The sequence below is a fragment of the Saccoglossus kowalevskii genome, chromosome 13, assembly GCF_978046115.1.
Source record: "Saccoglossus kowalevskii chromosome 13, keSacKowa6.1, whole genome shotgun sequence".
NCBI classification, from domain to species: Eukaryota; Metazoa; Hemichordata; class Enteropneusta; family Harrimaniidae; genus Saccoglossus; species Saccoglossus kowalevskii.
The window spans coordinates 26,049,053-26,071,809 of NC_140653.1; the positions used below are offsets into that span (position 1 = coordinate 26,049,053).

Genomic DNA, 22,757 nt, shown 5'->3' on the forward strand with positions numbered 1-22,757 from the left:
AGCTGATAACTGAGTCAATGCATTCTGAATGTGCTTATGTAATGACAACAAATAAGCGGAGGCTATATGCGCAAAATTACAAATTATTGTTTGTAGGTTTGTTAATTCAGGTGAAAATAAAACTAAATGCACGTTCTTCATTTTGGCCTGTTTCTATTACATGTCGCTAATTATAATTCGTAGTACGTGCCACCTAGATAGCAATATATAATTGACGACTCCCGCGGAGTTAACGAAAATTGCAGTAGTAGCCGCGAAAATTGGAAATAATGCTGTATGGCTGACTCGATAACATTACAACATCTACTTCTTATGTGCCTTCTTCTGTATACTGCCTAGGGCGATGATAAGTATGGCGATCGATAATGCCGTGTTGATGACATCAACTATACAACGGCGGCTCAATTTCGATCGCTATGTCGACACTAATCGCATTAAGAAATGAAAGTTAGATGTAAATTTGATACGTGTTAAACAGCAAAACCGATACATGATAATTGGGAGCGTACTAGTACGCACACCTGTTCCTTCATCGACAAGAGACCATGTTAATCGAATTATTACAAATAGCTAGAAGCGGTAACAACTATTAGTGTTTCTGTATTACTGATAAGACTGATCTTGATCTGTAAGTCCCATCGCTGTGCAAGTGTGTCTTTTTAGGGGGGTATTTTCTGAATTTTCCCCGGAAGTGGGGTATTTTATACAATGTGAACCTGTGAAGCCTTACAGGGGATATAGAACGAACAGGAGGTACGTGTATGATATTCTTCATCTCTGAGGACGTCACGACGAGAAATTAACAGCACAAACAGTTTCACTTTCAGCCAATCAGTGACAATTCGACGCTCGTGGTGGATATTGACGTACTGGTTGAATATCCAGGTGTTAATTTCAATGGCTACTGCACATAGAAGACATGTTTTTTATATAACCAAGTATATCACCATCTCATCAGTGGATTGCGCATTTTAACTGTAACCTAACTTGATTATTCAATGTTAGTCATCAGAATTATTATTATAAATCATAGTCCTTGTAAATTTGCTAGGATTTTATTAAATCTGCTTACACTTTTTGAAAGTACGTCTTAAATCATATGCAACAATTGGGGCGGGGTGTCAATCAAGAAACCCATGAACGTCATATAGTATGTCCCCCTTGTTTAGTAGAAAATAATAATGATGATAAATTATATATCAAAAAATTATTGCAATTTGGTCCGAAATTCATAAAAATACACATATAAATTTGCAAAACGTTGCATAAAATGTTGGCGGAGAAAAATTATAGCTTCCAAATGATTAATCAGAATATCGAGTGTATATATCGTGTCACTTCTACTGTTACAGTACAAAATGCATATATTTCACGGTACTTGATCAAATCGCAGAGGAAAAAATATATTGATTTCTCAGCATACAACTAAGTGGTGATGACATGGTGTTCTGAAAAGAGTGAACACTTTCTGCTCCCCATGTGGCAATCGTCATTTATCAGTCTGAGTTATAGCCGAGAACGAGGTCTATAAATTGGGGAAGAACTAGACTTGCTTGTGGAATTGCTATTTGGTACGAGGGTGTTGTCTGCTTTCGAATAAAAACGTGACTGATTACGGTTTCTATATGAATACAAGTGTATTTCTTTACAATCGACGTGTAGCTATAAGTGTGTTCGTTTACAATATCCATATGAATACAAGTGTGTTCGTTTACAATATCCATATGAATATAAGTGTGTTCGTTTACAATCTCCATATGAATACAAGTGTGTTCGTTTACAATATCCATATGAATATAAGTGTGTTCATTTACAATCTCCATATGAATACAAGTGTGTTCGTTTACAATCTCCATATGAATACAAGTGTGTTCGTTTACAATCTCCGTATGAATATAAGTGTGTTCGTTTACAGTCTCCATATGAATATAAGTGTGTTCGTTTACAATCTCCATATGAATATAAGTGCGTTCGTTTACAATCTCCATATGAATACAAGTGTGTTCATTTACAATCTCCATATGAATACAAGTGTGTTTATTTACAATATCCATATGAATACAATATCCATATGATTACAAGTGTGTTCGTTTACAATATCCATATGAATATAAGTGTGTTCGTTTACAATTTCCATATGAATACAAGTGTGTTCGTTTACAATCTCCATATGAATACAAGTGTGTTCGTTTACAGTCTCCATATGAATACATGTGTGTTCGTTTACAATCTCCGTATGAATATAAGTGTGTTCGTTTACAGTCTCCATATGAATATAAGTGCGTTCGTTTACAATCTCCATATGAATACAAGTGTGTTCGTTTACAATCTCCATATGAATACAAGTGTGTTTATTTTGTTTACAACTAGTGAAAAACAGCGGTCGATTAATCATGAAAAGTCCGTTGCATGTCAGCTTTAAAATACTTACACGTAAATCTCAACTGCGCGTACTAGCATGTTCGTTACTTCATTAATCGAATACTTGTTTTCTGAAAGAAAAAAAATATTTTGCAATACCTCATTGTCTATTGTTTTTTTGTTTTGTTTATTGTCATGACGCAATGTCAAAAAAAACTATTTAAACATCCATGAAAAAAAATCGACATCTTCTTTAAGACAAAGGTAATTATTAATTCCCGGCATAATACTGTTTCCAGAGACTACACTATTGATATAAAGACATTGCCATCATATTACTGTAAACGCATTAAATATTCACTTGATATTTTAGATGATAAATGAAATTCACCAGACTAAATCCACGTGAACACGTATAAAAGTAGAACTCAAGGTTTCCCTGTCGAGTTCACGAACTTAAAGGAAACATCAATGCAAACAACATAATGACCTCTAAAAAAAGCTCCACAAATGTAGAGAATGCAATTTATAGTTTTGTTATATGACTTTTCATTCTCTAGATATTCAACTTTATATCAGTATTATGTAGTCAGCCATCTTGATTCTCAAGCAAAGGATTATGGGTAAAGTATGACATTATAGAATCTGTTGTCAGAAATTGAGGAAATTATTTCATCTATAACATGAGAAATACTGATGCGAATTAGTTCAAATTTTTGTTGTGCATATTACTCATGTATATAATTATAGTAATGAAAATTAGAATATTACAAATACACATCAAGTGAAGATATTGCTAAAAAACGTTAAAAAAATTAAAATCAATATTTTAGTCGTGAAATATAGAATGTCATTTGTTTGTCCCCTTTTTGTGGTCAATATGTAATATATCACATATACAACCTACTCACATTGGTAAATTATATACAATATAAGGAAATTTGAGCATTTGGTAGAATAACATAAAAATAAATATTTTCAGTTCAGTTTCCATGACAACTATTTTATAAACATGGATGGCACCAGAACATGTATGCTACCAATTTCCAAACTTTCAGCCAATTTGAAGTTCAACTTTTGAAGTTATATTAGTGAAATCATTTTCTCATTTTCTAACAACAGATTATATGATGTCATACTTTACCCATAATTCTTTGCTTGAAAATCAAGATGGCTGACTACATAATACTGATGAAAAGTTGAATACCTTGAGAATGAAAAGTGATATAAAAAAACTGTAAATTGCATTCTCCTATATTTGCTGAGCTTTTTCTTTAAAGGTCATTATGTTGTTTGGATTGATGTTTCCTTTAAGAACCAGTGAAATTACTCAAAACATCAAAATAGTGAAATTAAATGCCAGTGAAAATGAAGGGTTTTAAAGTGTAGTGGTTAGCGTGGACACTGTGATATATCTTACCTTTACACTCAGTGTAGTTAATCGACTTTAATTTCCATTGATTATTACAACTGCACAGTTGACAGCGCATTGATTCATGCGCTTGTAACACTTGACAACAAAAGTAATCCTGTGTTGCCAATTTTACTTGAAATTATTTTATATATTTATAATTTTGTCAAATAACATCTATTTCAACCACATTTATATTGACTGTTATTTGTGTTCATTTGTGAGAATCGATTGAAAATTTATAGTAGGAATCAATACATACTGTTACGAAATATTACAGTGAGAAATGGACAATACACTAGCAATTTAATATACACATAACAAGGTGGCTGTAATATATATATTTAGGTTTTATTGAACTCCATTATAGTACAATTTCTATAGCGTAACAGTCATCAAATCAGCAGCGCGTTTAACATAAATTATACTGTGATTCACGTGACTTGTTCATTTAAATTCGCATTAATGTACATTAATTAACCTTTCAACTTTAGTATGTGATGTAGATAAAACGTAAAAAATGGTACGTATATAACAATACAACGATATGATCTCCTATAATTATAAAACGACGTCAACGCGTGACATTTCCAGTACTGTGTATTTAGACAATAAAAGCTTTCAGCGCAGACACGATCACAAAGACCGTAGCATCTTACTCAAAATACAGAACAGCGATCGCTGTAATGGTGACAAGGACGCTCTTAACTGTGTACAGTCTGCAACAACAAGTACACGGCGTGCCGTCTCTAAGCTGAATTTTAATTAACGAAACCTTACTACGCGATAGACCGCAAATACAATCGGTTGTAAAACAGAATATGTTAATAATATAAAACTCTGTCTAAACATTTGTTTTAGAGAATATATCAGAACACTTTACACAATCCAGTATTAAAATGATGAAATGGCGTTATTGTAAAGTTGCCCCAACGGTCTATCCGTTTGTTTCGTCCATCGTGGGCGCGGTTTTGCATCGCTGGGAATCGTGTGACCAGGGGCTGTCTCACACCACGTGTTTCTAATACGAATTCCTTCAGATGCAATAAATATGTAATTAATTGTTAACCATCTTGTTAAAACATATACATGATGATATTGTCCCTGGCCGGATTGTAACAACTTTCAGAATTGTTTTTCTCGCATTTCAATACATTGTATTCTAGATATAAAAACACACATATTAAACGCAAATATGAGTCACTATGTATTGTTCCTATTTCGGTGGTTTCCTATTCCGAGATGGTTCATCTGGAAACAGTGTGCCAATCGATTGAAATATTTGACATACTTAAAGAAATGTTTGAGCATGATGAGCAACAAATATTCGCGAAAAATAGAAATGTAGAGATTTTGGATAAATGTGCAGGCAGTCTAAATTTGAGAGCTAATATAAAAATGTAAAAGTAAGCGACTCAGGAACGCAGATAAAAGAAGTGTTGAGGTAAAAGATATTGTGGGCGTTACCTAAGACACGCTCAGAATGATACCAAATTATGTATGGAACATAACATTTTGTTTTCATTGTAATGAGTGCGGCTGATGTCGTAAAGTCATAGCACCATTAACCCGTGTTAACAGAAAACATTAATCGAGAAACAATCAAAATATGTGAGCAGCACTTTATACGTGAACTTTGTCATGAAACAAACGGGAATCGTTCGCTTATTCTTATAGTAACTAGTATATAATGCCCAAGATTGACTCAGTTGTACCTTTTTATTTCTGCCTGCTGCCAACCCGACAGTCTCTATCTATAGGGACTGTCTTTATTCATGATTAACTTCAATGTACAAGTTCGGGTAAGATCGGGGGTTAAGGTATTTACTACGCCTCCAAGTTATCGTGTTAAGACTAGTGTTGCTTCTAGAATAATAATCGGCTGATCACACCCAAAGTTCTTAAAGAAGTAGTTTCGCCATTTGTGTAGTTAACATGTATTTAATCACACTACCCACAGTACCGCGTGTCTACCTTCCAATATTATGACTTTTTTCATTTAGACGGAACACAGTAGTGTACAGCATTATACTCTTACAACTACGTGTGATATATTGTGAGGTTTGTAATCAATATGGTACATTACCCTTGTTATACTGAGACGTTATGTGCAATTACGTAATAGCAAGCGAACTAGTTTCCTGTTTATATTTCTTATTCATTCTAATATTTATTTATTTAAAAAAAAGTTAATCGAAAAATCTAGAAAATAAAGTAAACATGGCTGCCACCAAGGTTTGGCCGGGCTTCACACAAAGAAGTTCGCTGATTCTGTTCTAAACATTTTGGATTTCGGTATTCCCATGATATATCCTTGGAAGGAAAAGATGTATAATATTAAGGTTATTACAAAGATACCTAAAAGTATGCACTCAGACAGTACATCATCGCATCGACCTCCACTGCGCGTCGGTCGATACTGCCGCTGTACTGTCTTTGTGTATACTTTGATGTATCCTCGTAATAACTTCATATTATGTTATATGCTTCATAGATATACATTGACGTAGAGGGCGAAGCAATTCGCTCAATATTTGCTTGGCTGTAGTGTTTATGTGTATACTAGTATATATTTGTGACGCTTAAATGTAATCCGCACCAGACTGAAAATAACCTAACCCAATTTATCCACGGCTCGGCTGCTTTCGCTCTTGATGATTTTTTCTTGCTAACGCAAGTGTAAAATTACATCGTCTTGTATGTTACAGCCACCGGGACAAGGATCGATCAGAATTACTTGGCATAGTTGTTCGTTTCTACAAGAACATGGTCAGGCATGTCGATTGAATTACCAGATGATTTAACCTGATCAGGTTGGTTTATAAATTTTATATTTATATCATATTTTGTCTTGTGCATGGTTTCGTTCATTTTGAATTAACACATGCTTCGCTGTGGCGTGCCTACGGAAATGCGGCATTGATTCGTCGGGAATTTTGAATGACGGGACGGAAATAGATGGTAATGTACATATTTCTTTCGTTAGAAAATTCTCACTTGTGTTGTTGTTAACGTAGTATTTAATTGCAGTGCTAATAATGCACGGGACAGCCTGTCGTTTTCGTAAACAGGCGCATAATGGTCGTATACGTGCCTGGGGGTTAATTATTCGCTTTGGTTCATCTTTGCCAGCGGATTTGTCTATTTTTATTTCTCATCAGATATTGTGTGCAGACGTCAACGGACCCACATAACAACGGAAGTTCACATATATTGCTGACGTGCTGAGCACCGACTAGTCGATGGATGTAATTGGTGGGATTAGGGACGGAAATCGTCATAAATGAACACATTCTGGCTATATTACAGAGAACCACAATTTGAAATCACACATCCAAAAAAACGGTTCGCTGGGTTGTTTTCATCTTTCCATTTACCTCTGTACATCTCATCGAAGATTGTTTCAATATTATACGCAGCGCTGGATAATGAAACTATATTTTCCCGACAATGCTAGCGCTGAATTCACCTTGATCTACTTTGAGTCATATCCGCTTCCTGCGTTTACGACAGCGACAGAACACGTTGCCGGGGAGTCGCATCATCGAGACAAAACCCGTCGCGTTTCATAAGTGAGCAGTATGGAGAGTAGCCACGCAGTCGACTACGAAATTTATTCGTATAATATGAGTGGCAATTATTCAGGTTTTGAGCTCATGCCGTCGTTTGACGATTATGCGCTAGCGAAAGTGATCGTCTGCTGTTTCATGATTTTCTTCTCGACGGTTGGTAATGTTGCTACGTTTATCACTTTATATCGTATACGTCGACGGAAGTCTACAGTAAATATGCTGATACTGCACCTGGCCATTGCAGACTTAACCGTCACGTACACCCTAATGCTGTCCAACGCCATATGGTATGGCACGGTCAGATGGCTTGGTGGGAACTTTATGTGTAAAATCGTCAAGTTTCTAGTGATGTTCGGGCTATACATGTCAACTTTTATCATGGTCGCCATCAGTGTCGACCGGTACATAGCCATTATTCACCCGTTGAGTCGTAATCAGGGTCCACAGCGAGTGAAAATAATGATCATGGTAGCATATGCCTTCAGTGCGCTGTTTAGTCTACCACAGGTAAGTGGAACGAGAGTATTATACCTAACGCTAAAATACAGTACAATTTGACGTGAATAAAGACAGTTTTTCTACGGTTCCTTTTGTAACATATCTGGCCCATTGTACGAACACAATACAGTCTGGTGTAGTATGCCTAGCTACTCAGACACATAATACAGGTGTCATTGTGTAATTAACTATAAAATGTGTGTTTTGGACCATATATAAATTCAAATTCCAGAAATGTTTTAACGCCCAACTGAAAAACTCGACTCATCGGGAGGGGTTTTATTTTTGTCGGTGTGTATTATCAGTATGTTCGTTAATACTGGGAGTAGTAATCATTTATAAGCATAACTGTGAATTGATATCAAATGAGACAATCATATTTACATGACCGGGTGCCACGAAAATAACCTTGGATGAACAAATTATAACTTACGGTGTATTGTGGTTAACCTAACGATAACCTAAGAACACACCTGTTTATCGGTATTTTATGCGTCAGAAAATAGTTCTCATCGTTGCATTGTATGCCTCTATTTATCACTTACCGTGCTAGCTTACTACATCCATTTAGTCATTCATTGGAACACACGTGAAAACGAAATATACATTTCAACGCGACCTCGACTTAATTGATAAAAATGGGTTGGATGTGTATGCTGTTATTTAAATGCTTTGGCAAGTGTCTTCTGTGGCCGTACGTGTGTGTATTTTCATTGTCGGGATCTACTGTTCAGTATTGCCGCGGCTATGAAACAAATCATACTCGGCTAAAAAAAACATATAAGTGTTGTCACATTTGATTAGTGTTTTTCTATGGCATCAGATATGTCACAGTATCATTTCATATGTATACAGTCTATCTCATATCTTCACCGGCTGATAATTAGAGAACGGAATTAATATGATTGTTACATCTGTCACACCGTATCCCGGTAATCGCGCTCGTGATTAATTTCCCAACCTCATTTCATATCTCATTTCATTCACTGAGGTAATATATGCCAAACTCCGTATACCAACGTGCTTTGTTATATTTCGCCACTTGCGCGCATCGGGGCTATTTATACAGTGAGCAGACGGTGGACCCTTCCTTTGTTTTCATCTGTAGGTTTTACTGATACCTACTGAGTTGAAATTGGTTTTATTATGTCTAAAAGTCACGTGGCCATCATTTAGTGTAAATAGACTTTTCTTTACGAATACTTTCATCTCAATTCCAGTAAAAAGCGTTTTTTATTCCAAAGGCATTTTCAATCGTGAGTAACTCTACCAATGTCAGTTGATTGGCCAATTTCCGGTCTTAAACACGCGTACATTCACATAGAACATAAGAATTTTAAGCAAAGTGAAATAAAACACGTGTGTTCTAAAATAATTAAAATGTCACCAAATTAGTATTTAATAGTATGAAAAATAACAATCAATAATAAATATATGTGTTTTGGTGGGTGGGGGAAATCATAATATTCAAATTAGCTAAACTGTACATGGGTTCGATATATCGAATATGTTTTTATTTTCAATGTGAACAGTTGACCGATGACAGTGAGATCATTGCCGAGATGTGTGAGTACAATAATACCAATACTTTGCGACGAATTCTAAGGTTTAAATCTTTGATTGCTATCTGTATCTCATAAACTCTATTGTTCTATAATATTATGTTAATTGGGGCATAGAAACAGAATGACGCAACATGTTGATTGATATTAATTGAAGGTAATTTAAAATTAAATATGTTATTTCCTATTATATCAGTTCTGTACTAAAGAAACATAAATTTCTAATTGGAATATATTTTCCTGTAGATTGCCGGGAATATAAGTATTTAATTCACAACAATTATTTTTGTTAAATGTCAAACTTTAAATTGTTCCAATTAACTTTAACCAAGGAAACAGTCCTAATTATTATCATGTTTCTATTGTGCAGTTTATACCTGGATATAAACTGATCACTAATCAACGCACATGAATATATACGAATAAGATTATAATAACTGGAACCATCAGCTCCTTATGTACACACAATAAAATGACACTAAGAATGACGATACACCAAACAACTTTAATGCAGCTTGAGATATCGAATCATATATTTCCTGACTAGTATAGTGATGTGATAGATATAGACATTTAGAGAAATGTTTTACGACGAACTTGGAATACTACGTTTCACTGAAACACAAAAATAATCATAATAATAATAATAATCCACTTTATTTATTTGGTGTCTGACTTGTATAGGAAGTGAAAGCATATAGATATATTCAAAAAGAGCGAACCCGTGATGTCCATGGAATTGATAACACGAACCAATGCTGTCTATGAAACCGACAACCCAAACCAATTTATTACTGTTTTCTTGTACCGATGTCGCCCGGGAAACTATGACAATGAGCTAACGTTGCCCATGCCACTTTTACCTCGACCCATTGTTGTTCATGTAACTGCTAGCCCAAATCAATGGTGTCTATGCATCTGTAGATCGACCCAATATTGCCCACGAAACAGTTAGCTCAACCTAGTATTGCCCATGAAACAGTTAACTCGACCTAGTGTTGCCGTGAAACAATTAGCTCGACATAGTGTTGCCCACGACACAGTTAGCTCTACCTAGTGTTGTCGTGAAACAGTTAGCTCAACCTAGTATTGCCCACGACATAATTAGCTCTACCTAGTGTTGTCTATTAAAGTGTTAACACGACCCAGTGCTGTCCATGTAACTGTTAGTTCGACCCAATGTTGTCAATGTAACTGTTAACTCGAACGAGTGCTGCCAATGTAACTGTTAACTCGAACGAGTGATGTCAATGTGACTATTAACTCGAACCAGTGTTGTCAATGTAACTGTTAACTCGAACCAGTGTTGTCAACGTAACTGTTAGCTCGATCCAGTGTTGTCAATGTAACTGTTAGCCCGATCCAGTGTTGTCAATGTAACTCTTAACTCGACCCAGTGTTGTCAATGTAACTGTTAGCTCGATCCAGTGTTGTCAATGTAAATGTTAGCTCGATCCAGTGTTGTCAATGTAACTATTAACTCGAACCAATGCTGTCAATGTAACTGTTAGCTCGATCCAGTGTTGTCAATGTAACTGTTAGCCCGATCCAGTGTTGTCAATGTAACTATTAACTTGAACCAGTGCTGTCTATGTAACTGTTAGCTCGATCCAGTGTTGTCAATGTAAATGTTAGCTCGATCCAGTGTTGTCAATGTAACTATTAACTCGAACCAATGCTGTCAATGTAACTGTTAGCTCGATCCAGTGTTGTCAATGTAACTCTTAACTCGACCTAGTGCTGTCAATGTAACTCTTAGCTCGATCCAGTGTTGTCAATATCAATGTTAGCTCGATCCATTGTTGTCAATGTAACTATTAACTCGAACCAGTATTGTCAATGTAACTGCTAACTCGATCCAGTGTTGTCAATGTAACTCTTAACTCGACCCAGTGCTGTCAATGTAACTGTTAGCTCGATCCAGTGTTGTCAATGTAAATGTTAGCTCGATCCAGTGTTGTCAATGTAACTATTAACTCGAACCAATGCTGTCTATGTAACTGTTAGCTCGATCCAGTGTTGTCAATGTAAATGTTAGCTCGATCCAGTGTTGTCAATGTAACTGTTAGCTCGATCCAGTGTTGTCAATGTAACTATTAATTCGAACCAATGCTATCAATGTAACTGTTAGCTCGATCCAGTGTTATCAATGTAACTGTTAGCCCGATCCAGTGTAGTCAATGTAACTATTAACTCGAACCAGTGCTATCTATGTAACTGTTAGCTCGATCCAGTGCTGTCTATACTAGCGATAGCTAGACTTTGGGTTACTAATGTAGTACAATGCCAATTATAGACTATAATCGTGAATGCACGCTCATTAACAGACGAAAAAGGTCTGCATATTTTGAGGGGAATCATTGAGCTGTACGATGCTACATGTTTTGACAGAATATTTGGTGATTATCTTGAAAATCCATTGTTACTTCAATAAAAATACCTAATTACAAATTCTTTGCTGGAACTATTCACGGTTGTCCACATACGATTCCTAATGCGTTATTACTCTGGCAACCCCAGTCGGCTGAATAATCTGTCTGCTTTAATTTATTAAGAAACTAAATGAAATCGCAGTTGCACTTAATTAGTTGCTACTTTTGTCGATAGGTTGTCATAGTAACCAATTTGTCAGGTCATATTATCAAGATTACTTGGTGGCCTCAATAATATCGACGATCAGTATTTCGAATGCAGTGGTTTGAATGAGCTTTTTGCTATTAAGATTGTTCTTCATTAACGGTGTTCCACCCACATATATTTTTATTCGTCATATACAAAGAGTCACATTGGACATTTTAAAATAATAAAATGTGAAAAATATATTTATATATACCAGAAAATCGAAATAGTTTGTTGTTAATATCACAAAATTCATTAGAATCTCGTCTCGATAAAATGTAGAATCAATTTACACGCCGATTTAGTTTTAATTGAATCACATTGCAGCAGTATAACAGAAAACAGTTTATTTTAGTAGGTAATCCTCTGGCAAAACAGCTTGTCTATGTTAATGAAGATTTTGATTCAGAAGTGTAGATAAAAAAAATATTAGAATAGTCAGCAGACTATTCTCATGATTGATAGCTTTGTACAGAAACGACGCTCTTTCAATACTATAATCATTATCACATACTTGTTGTATGTTGTCCATTGTAAAAAACAAAAACAAATACGGACTGTGAAAGACAGCTTTCACGTATGCAAATTATATTTGTAGGTACGTTGTTGAGATATTACAGTCCACCACAGAATTGGTGACCCCTGGTTATCAACTGTGTTTGTCTGCATTAAACGGGGAATGCTTCTATGGTATTATAGTTGGCTGATAATGTGTGCATGCTGCAACAGAATGTAAAATATGATTTGACGCTGTCGTTGATTAGTGTCGATAGTTCAGTTGAAACTACATAATATAAACAACAATAATAATTACATTTCCACAAGTTAATATATATATATATATTAAATGCAGTCGAATGGGTTTATGAAAAGAATCGATTTTGCTGGCGGGTTAGGGTAGTGTGCAACTTCCAGCGCTATAATGATCGAGACTAGTTTGTAGGCAAGATTTGTTTATGGAATATGTTCACACATTTTTCTTGCATTCAAGTCGTCACGATATCTCTCAATTGAAGTAAAGCCGAGTGATTTGTCACAGACTAAATTGTGGGATGTTTCACTACATTCTCACCGATAATGTTGAATCAATATCGAGGAGCGTGTCGATTTGTCTGATGTCGTCAACTGCGCGAATGAGACAATGTCTCCATGACGTTCTATTAAGCGATTTGTTCTTATGCTAGTTTTGTTTCATTGTAGATGTTCTTGGCGTGTTATGTAATTTGAAACGCCTTATAGATATAATTTAAATGACTTTATACATCGCCGCACGGTGAAATGTTCCATCTAAAGCCATACATGATTTTAAAAAACACAAAGTTATTTTATACGGTGATCTAAAAAATATCATAAACGCACTCTCGAAGCTACATAACTCCCTTACATTATTAGTCCCCGTTCAGGAGAAGCCTGGAAAGCGACTACTAATTCGGACTGCGAATTTCCATGAACACTGACAGAACAATTGCGCATGCTTAGAATAAATTGATTCAGTTAAATTTAGATTCATTAATTTATTGATTTCAGATTCACAAATTTTATCTATTCGATCCTAAGTAAATTGATAACAGAAACACAGTTTGCACTGTACATAGAAATACAGAACTGTAATTACCAAACCGAAGACAATTGAGACTATCCATTTATGTTACAGAAGATACAAGATGAAGATAAAACATGCCTTGTAATCATGATATTTTTATCAACAACAATTATTATTGAGTGCCACCTTTATATTACATGTCAAGTATTTCTTCAGATAATAAAAACTTGTTTTATTTTAAACACGGGTAAATAATAATAAGAAGAAAATCATGGACTTGCTGAACATCTTCTAACAACAAAAATGTTGACGTTATAAATAAAGCAGATCAAACTGTGCGAATATGTATTATAAAGTATAATGAAGACGAGCTTTCTAATCTTGGATTTTTTGTCTATATAAAATTGTCAGAAAAATGTTTGTATCATTCTATATAACAAAGTTTTTGATATATATAAAAAAATGTTAAATTTTAGTGTTCTTCGCTGCACAAGATATTAACAGATGAGTTGTTATAATTAGAATTATTGTATTTTACACTAGTAAATCAATCAGTCAATCAATCAATCAATCAATCAATCAATCTGGAAGTAACACTGTTTTACCATGTGTGATCTCTGTTCCAGAGTATCATTGTATCCATCGAGTTTCTTTTTTGTTCCAACGCCCAATGGCATCGTAAGAGTCGTAAGTGTTTAGAAAGTAGGTTCTCCATTTCCATTTAAATCTAATGTGATGTGCGTAGCGATGTAAATTGTAATGTTGATCGCCATCTTTATAGTCATGTGAATAGCAAATATATTGAAATATAAACGCTTGTCAATTCACGTTTGTAAAGAGCCTCGCATGTTATTAAATTATTGTACGCTATTAATACTTCATATTTTTCAAGTAAATTGTTTTCCCGTCTGTCATGTCTGTTGCGTATGTTACGATTTCCGAAATACATCTCAGGAAAAAAAGAATGTTCATATGTAAATTAAATCTATTCATTGCCTATAATTATATTCGTATCTTTGATGTTGTGAACATTACTTTAAGATAAACTGTTTGTTTGTGTATGTGCGGTAAAACAATAGTGCTGTGTTTATCAGGACGCACACTCGAAATGCTTTCTGAAAGTAAATTTTAATATAAATTGTTGTCAGACTGAGTTGGAAATTGTGATCGACGAACGTACTGAGCACACACACACGAACCTTACTTGCAATGAAAATCTTGCCGTGAACTCCGAAATCACCAATCTCATGGCGAATTGACATGGCGGATTTATTCCTTTATTTGCGTAGTTTACTGGACATTTATATACTATAGATCGGTCGCAATTTAATAATGTGTAGACATGGGAATCCTGTTTTGTATGTACATTTTTTTTGGCTCTGGGCCTGGTAATCACCTGGAGGTAAGGTGCCGCCATATGGCTTCAGTGTATGACCAGTCGGTTGGTAACGATCTGCAACAGATATGCCGGCGCCAGTCGTCACTTTATTTCTGTTCCTGGTATATATTGAACTAACCAGGAGATTTTGGTTTTAATAATCGTGTACCAATCGAAGCAGATAATCATGTTTATAATTTCCGACTTTGAAATCTTCACATTCTTTCTGATTTTCGCGTTTCACGATTGCGTTGTTGTGATTTTTAGGTACGTGTTTAAATATAGGCAGTAGAACTTGCCAAGTAGCATTGCCAAAGTGTTATCAGAAATCAACATCAATAATTTAATTGCAAACTTCACAAGCTTTATCGTAACTGAATAGATAGAAATGGAAATTAACTGTATCACAAACTGATTCAATTAAATTTAATATAGTTCAAATATTTCATGTTAATAATTATATGACTTTTACATCTAGTGTCACTGAGACAAGCTTGGAGATGTAATAAAAATAATGCAAGACAATTAATTCTTGCTCTTGTTACAAAAAAAAAGATTGTTCGACAGATACTAGTACTATTACTATTTTTGTAAGCTCTTTCATGTGTCCAACATTTATTTCTTGTATTATATTTACAGTATTCTTGAACAATTTCTATGTCGTGCCTTATGTACCCACATGTGTTCTAAACTATCTTTGATTATTCTTAATTTTAACTAATAACCTTTTTTACAGACATCAGTGATGCTGAAAACTGCTTCAATGTCGCGCGAGGGAAATTTTTACCACTGAAATTTTTACAGTGTTTTATATCCTTCGATATTGAAATTTAGTATTTAAATCACTGCACTGAGAAGACTTCAAACAGTTATTGACCCTTATCGATATTATATTATGCATATATACACCAACGGGCATAATTAGGTTTTAAAAGAGATTAGTTTTTCCCATCATCTGATTGTAAGCCAAATGAGGGTCCTTCATGCAACTATTAAACATATTTGATCTTTAAATAATTAAACTGATTCATCATTAATGGCAATAATCATGCAATCCCGGAAATTAATGTGTTTACAAGGAAAATCAGTGTAGTTGGACAATTGGACAGGGACGCCATTTGTATTTTATAACAAACAATGACTCAAAGAAAGTCAGATAGAACATACGATTTAAAATAACAAAAGCTTTGCACAATAATTAACTGCCGCAAATACATCGTTTGATTTTTAGCTTGTGTGTTATAGTGGTAAAATCGTCCCACTACGCCGTCGATATGGACCCCACTGACGCGGCCTTATCAATGAGTCTGAAGTACGATTTTTTCGCACATGGCAGTGGATTTAGAATAGATGAATCGATAATGGATAGTGTATTTTCCGTCGTTCAGTAATAATATTGAGATGACACTTATGTTTTAAAACAATCTTCTAACTTATTTTCTTCAGTTTTTCGAAATCCGTGACACCATTTTTATTTCACTGATTTACCCATATCTTAGGTTATGCGTTTATACTTTTTTATTTAATCTTAATTTGTTCACATTCTATGATTTGTTAATTAATGACTTTGGATATTGATTATGTAGAGTGTCATTTTTATTTCATGTTTTAAAACATGTATTTTAACTCGCGTTGTAAGTATATCTTGATGCTGTGATGTTGTTATTCATTCCTTTAAATCGAATGAAATAGCACAACTAAACATATTTGGTCGGATCCCTATATCGATTTCATACATTGCATGTTTTCTAATCGTTGTCGCAAAATAATATTATAGCTGAAGTATTAGTGATAGGGAGAGCATGGCGCCATCGAAATGGCACTGGAGTCTTGATATATAATTTAGCGTAGCCAATACATAATACACATCGACTAATGTATGTAACATTTAGTGATTCGTAGAGCATTGCCAAGGGTGATTTTAGGTATCTCAAATTTCTATCATGTTTTTTTATCTCAGCTAAATCACACAAGAGGCTCAATCCTAAAGCTCGTGGTTATAATTCCCCACGTAAGACTTAGAAATGAACAATGCGGCACGTGTTACACGTTGTCACATGTTGAGTGTCAATTTCAAGCGCAACATTTCGACAAGGAGGTGAATTTCATGTTTCTAGTATATAATGTAGGAACATCTATTATTTCTGTTATCGCGGGAAGAGGCTGGCATATCATTTATTTGGCTGTTAGGTTTTTTCGAAAATTTGTATTACGTTTCCAAACTCACATAATTTAGTAGGTTTAGGATTTAATCTCACTGAAACTCATGGTTGGGGGTTGCCACTTTTAACTTAAAAACGAGCAAAACACACGTTATATGTTACCACCTATCGAGTATCAATTTCAAACGCACTATGTTAAAAAAAAGTACCTTTCAATCAATTCATATTAATTTTACATTATAGCAATGACATTTTCAATCACATTTTTATCAACAATCGTTATTCCAAGGGTTCTATATATGTATTCGCAGTCATCCCGTTCTGATCAGGAGAACAAAGGACGCGGTGGCGGAAACGATTGAAGCATTATTTGTAGTAGGAAAACAAGTCTCGTGGTTTCTCGCTTTCTACGAGATCCAGGCGGCCATGGGCCATTTGCGATTATTTAAGATCTGTTTGAATATTTTGTGGTGCTCCATAACTAGTCTGATCTGTACTGTCAGGTTAGTGTGCATATTTAAAAGCCGGGGCTGGATGATGTAATGAGAATAATGACATAATAATTAGTTATCACCCTCATTGTAATAACCCTCCTTCAAGTTACTAACTCAGCAACGCTGAATATCAAAAGGGTCGACCCTTACCCTTACGAGATTCATTCACTAACGAATGCGACTTTTGGGAAACCTTGGTTAAGGTCAGCAGGTGCTTGTGTTCGACCGAGCCTGGTTGACGCCAGGATAGCGCATAAAATTGCCGTTTGATAGAGAGATGGCCACACAGCCCTGTCACGTAGTCCCAAACATGAATACGACTAGCACTTGCAATTTGCACTTACAAAAAAAATCAGGAGAGACAACAGTGGCACTCAATGTCCAGAACTGTCACTGGCACAAAAACAATTATAGGGGAAAAAATCAACAACGCGTGGAATAACGTATGTGTATATAGTATTTGCGTTTCCCGACTTATTTTAAAATTATTAGTTTTAAGACTGCCTATTCGATGGCACTGTAATGCTTTGTCAGTAGAAAACTATTCCTATGAGCTTTTCTGCGGTGTTTCAATTAATCGTCAGCAGAGAGAATATAAGCGAACTCTATGAATTAATAATACATAACCTATACCATAATTTCATTTTTATCAAGTTTTAGTTCTATATTAAGACATAATGTTACAAATGATTTCACTAGCATGATGCACACAATCTAATCACTGCAGCATATCTCTATATGTGACCCGCAATGGTAGGTCAAAGGTTGTAAAGTCTTTACACTGCATGATATTTACAAACGCACGATGCATCAGAAAATATTATAACAGTGAAATTGGTTTTACAGATCATATAAGAATTTACAGTATTCGATTAAATTCCGTGAAAAAAAATTGCAATAAATATTGCGAGTCATGAGTTCTAGCATAATCACGTTCTCCCCTACTGTTACCCTCCCAATGCGATAATGGTTGTGTTAAAACTGTGTCACGAACGAGATTTAATTCACGATTCGTGTAAAATGCGAGAAAATATAAGCTTTTCATAAGCACTTTCGGAAAATTATTATTGTACATTTTGAACATTCTGCTTGTAGCTATGGAGGATTTAAAATCTGCAGCTCCAAACCATCTGTTGAATGAATACAGTTCCTAACTACACAAAAATTCTATCTAGAGAAAATACACCACGCTTTTATGCTCCTGTTTTCCAGTGAAATATATTATGCGCTATTACAGTACTCGTGTAAATGACTTTTGGAAGTTTCATAGCAGATTGACGCTGTTCATTATATATATAGAGAGAGATGCACATTGTTCAAATTCTGAATATTGTTTTTTCTTGTTTGATCGCGGCTTCTTGTATTATTTTAATAGTTTTTCTTTTAATTGGAACGTTGTTATATGTGCATGGATCTGTCGACCTCAACTGTTGCGTTAACAATCACACACACATACACAGTACATATAGCTTAATATGTTATTACTTTTTTGATAACATGTTATGACGTTAAAGCGGGGAGGGTCGTCACCTGCGCACGCGCGGGAATTGAGTCCCAAACGATGATAACAACACGCGCTAAGAACGCAAAGGCTCATGGGTTGACGCTTGTTTGTAAACAATGGCATGCCCACCTTACGCATGCGTAGGTGACGTATTACTACAATGGTTGATATTAACGTTGGCAATTGCTAAAATAACGCTACGCATAACATTAAAGGGCGGTGGTTGTCGCTCCGTGCCCTGTTTGACATGATGGGACTCATAGCGACGTACACAACGCGTGTAAATATATTGTATGTGTACATGAAATTCGAACACGCGCTGCGCGTGACCACCGCCCTTTAACGATTGGTTATCACATTAATATATGCTACATACACCACTTAATATTTAAATGTGTTTGACCAATCTCATCGCTGGGGACAGTTGATCAACAGAATACGGGTTTCAATGTCACTATATTTATGTTTTGTCATAATGGTGTGCTCTGTTCATCAAAAAAACCATGAGGACAAAAACTTTGTTTTTAATATAACACCCTTCACAAACAAATGTAAAAGTGTTAAACTATACTTTATGTGTCACTTCATATTAAAATTAGATAGGTTAATCATTATGGACAATGTATTCATCTTTTCTAATCACAACTATACGCCGCTGATACTACTTATATAATATCTCGCGCTTCAGTTGAAGAAACATAGAAATAGAAAAAATCGATTTTAGAACAGTTCTGTAACTCTTTAAATGCACGTAGTTACCGGTGATGGGAATATATAAACTGGTATTAAATTAAATTGAAAAAAATATATATGTTGAATGCAACTACATAAAATATTATTTGATTTCGTGTAAACAAACAATGTATTTCATACGCACTGTATCCATCGCATGAGACCCGTATCAAGGATTGTGAGGGTTTAATTGTAATTCATGAACTTTTGACCCTAATTTTAGATACAGTCAATGTAATCAATATACTATTCGTATCATGGGGCGATTTTGATCTGTTCTCAGAAAACTGGTTTAAATTAAATGCGCAATACATTGCGACAGGTGTAGACAAGATTGAATTTGCATGATGTAATTCTTGAACTGAAACAGTAATTTAAAATTAATTTACTGAGAAAGCAATGATTGCGATATTACTCCTATTTGTCCTGCGTTGACGATGACCTCACATGATCTGGAAAGGGGGCTTGAAGATTCTATAATTACTATATCTATGTACCTAAATCAGTATGTCGTATTTGTGCTGGGGGTATACGATTTTCAAACGCCGGCCGCAGAAATCAAATGATTTGATTTTAAACGTGAATTCCTTTTTTTATAGTTCAATTTCGAAATACTACTCTTTCATGGCGTTAGGATACCATTAATTCATCAAAATTGACCATCAACATACCCTCAAAATAGCCCCCGAATTCTATGCGATGTTGTGACGTCATTAAAACGCCTGTGTTGCGTGTATACATGTTCTCAATGTCCCCGTAATAATGTTGAAATGAGATACGACTGTGTGTGTTTTTACACGTTAATTCGTGGGATAAATCCAATGACTGTATGTAATGTTACAACAATGTCCACACGGAGGAATACAGAATACTACGCTCAGCACTGTCTGTGTTCTGAAATAATGCCCGCTAAACATCCAACAGAGTGGCTGGCGATGTTGCATACGAGCAAAGTAATTATCTGACTGAACATCTAACTAATGGTATTCAGAGATACTGCGCCTATAGTACCATCACAGCCATATTATACAAGAGAAACAAGACGAACATTTGTAAACAATCATTTTATGTGTATTGTGTTACATGTGGTTTAATCATATAACACGTGAAAAATACCTTATTCAGAGAGGCTGTGACCAGAGTAAAATGTTCATGCACTACTGTCGATTTCCGTTCCATTTTAATGTAAACAAACAAACAAACAAACAAACAAAAGAATCATATCTAACACAGGTCGGCGCGTTTAGCGTAGTGTTGTATATGGGTTAAAATGTTACTGTATGTACGTTTTACAATCAGTCACCATTCACATATATTACTATCACAGTTCATCGAATTTATTTATAAAAATAAGCATGTGCAAATTAATATATATCTTAGTAACCTTGTGTAAATAATACTAAGAGTGCAAAGCAACGTTGCCTAACTATACAAATTGATTTCGGAAATTGCCCTTTAAATTTAAAAAAAGTTATTTAAAAATATGTGAGCGTGGTATCGGCTCACATGCCCTCAATGGATTAAATGTATAGTATGAATGCAGGTAGCATATTGCACATCCTGACCCCTTGCTCTGATCAATCTACTTTGATTGCTTTCCATATTTTCCGTGGATGTGCACCGTGGTGTACACAAAGCTTGTCACAACAAACAAGGCTGATATAAATACTCTGGCTGACTCTAAAACAGACAATAAATGCTCATTCCATTTTTCCCGGTGTGGGTGTTTACACAGTTTTCTAAGCGATGATGTTTATGGTTACCGTATAAGATTACCTGATGAGTGGAGACGTCTACATTTATACGAGATAAGGATGTAACACAAGACAGAGAATACATGGAACAATAATTTCAATGAAACCACCTTGATCTAAAAAAATGTACCTAGTTCAAACTTACCCTATTCACTCACGTGTTTGTATTTTCACAGGTTCTAATTTTTAGAGTGGTGAAAGGCGCGCCTGATTTTGATCAGTGTTTGGCTGATGGACTGTACAAAGAAGTCTGGCAGGAGCAACTTTACACGATGCTTGTTTTCCTTGTTATGTATGCGTTCCCACTCGTAATCATGATCAGTGCATACCTCGCAATATTCATACTTATTAACAAGAAATCGAATGAAAAAGGTGAGTTTTATATACAATGAATTGAACAGGTGTATCATGTCGTACTATATTGTGTGAAAAGATTGGATCGAACATGTTACGTAATTATTACCATTATTTCGATTTTGAATTAAAAAGAACCTGTCAGAAACATTGTAGACAGTTGCGATTTCTTGCACGTGATATTGGAAACTTAATGTTCCGTATTCATCAATATAGTCTACAAGCAAATATACATTATGGATATAGAATACTAATCATTAGCACCTCTGTGACAATATTAATTCCCATAACTCAGGTGTCGACGACGACCTCGCGGTAATTGACAAATTATTTTTTGAAAGGGCAACCATAGTAGATCGATTAATGTTAAATGATCGATTATATATGTATCGCGTCAAGGTCACTCATCCTTCAAGCGTGCAAATGTAACCAATAAATATCACAGCTAATTTGCATATTGATTCTAAGCAGAAAAAGATGATGAAATCGACGACACTCATTTGTTGTGTTCATTTAAAAATGTATAGTGTACAGTATGCCAAATTTAATTCAAAACCTCTTGTGGAAATTGATTATTAGTTCCCGGGTGCGATCATTTGTGTTAAATATGTTCTCGATCTGAAAACGATAGATGCATAAAACTGAGTACCTTATCGTCATCGTGTTAAACGTAGGTTGTTTAATTTGTGTACTCGTTTTCCCGTGCGTGCCTGCAAGCCGTTAAGAATTTACATATTTAACAGTTTATTTTGTAGCATTCATTTTTTGGCACAATAGAAAACTAAAAAGCAATTCTCTCCTGTTGGCACGTAC

General features: G+C 35.1%; 1 protein-coding gene across 2 annotated transcripts in view; it reads left to right on the forward strand.

Annotated features, from left to right (window-relative positions):
* Positions 1-22,757, forward strand: part of LOC102809141 (gonadotropin-releasing hormone receptor-like) — a 40,127-nt gene that overhangs the window by 14,864 nt on the left and 2,506 nt on the right. The window contains exons 2-4 of one of the 2 annotated variants that reach the window (XM_085506770.1): positions 6,481-6,585; positions 6,934-7,851; positions 21,767-21,962. In XM_085506770.1, coding sequence (XP_085362896.1) covers positions 7,354-7,851; positions 21,767-21,962 — 694 coding nt within the window. In that variant the 5' untranslated portion in view covers positions 6,481-6,585; positions 6,934-7,353. Of the gene's footprint in view, positions 1-6,445; positions 6,586-6,933; positions 7,852-21,766; positions 21,963-22,757 lie in introns of those variants that run through there. The other variant, XM_006820764.2, reaches the window with a different exon arrangement.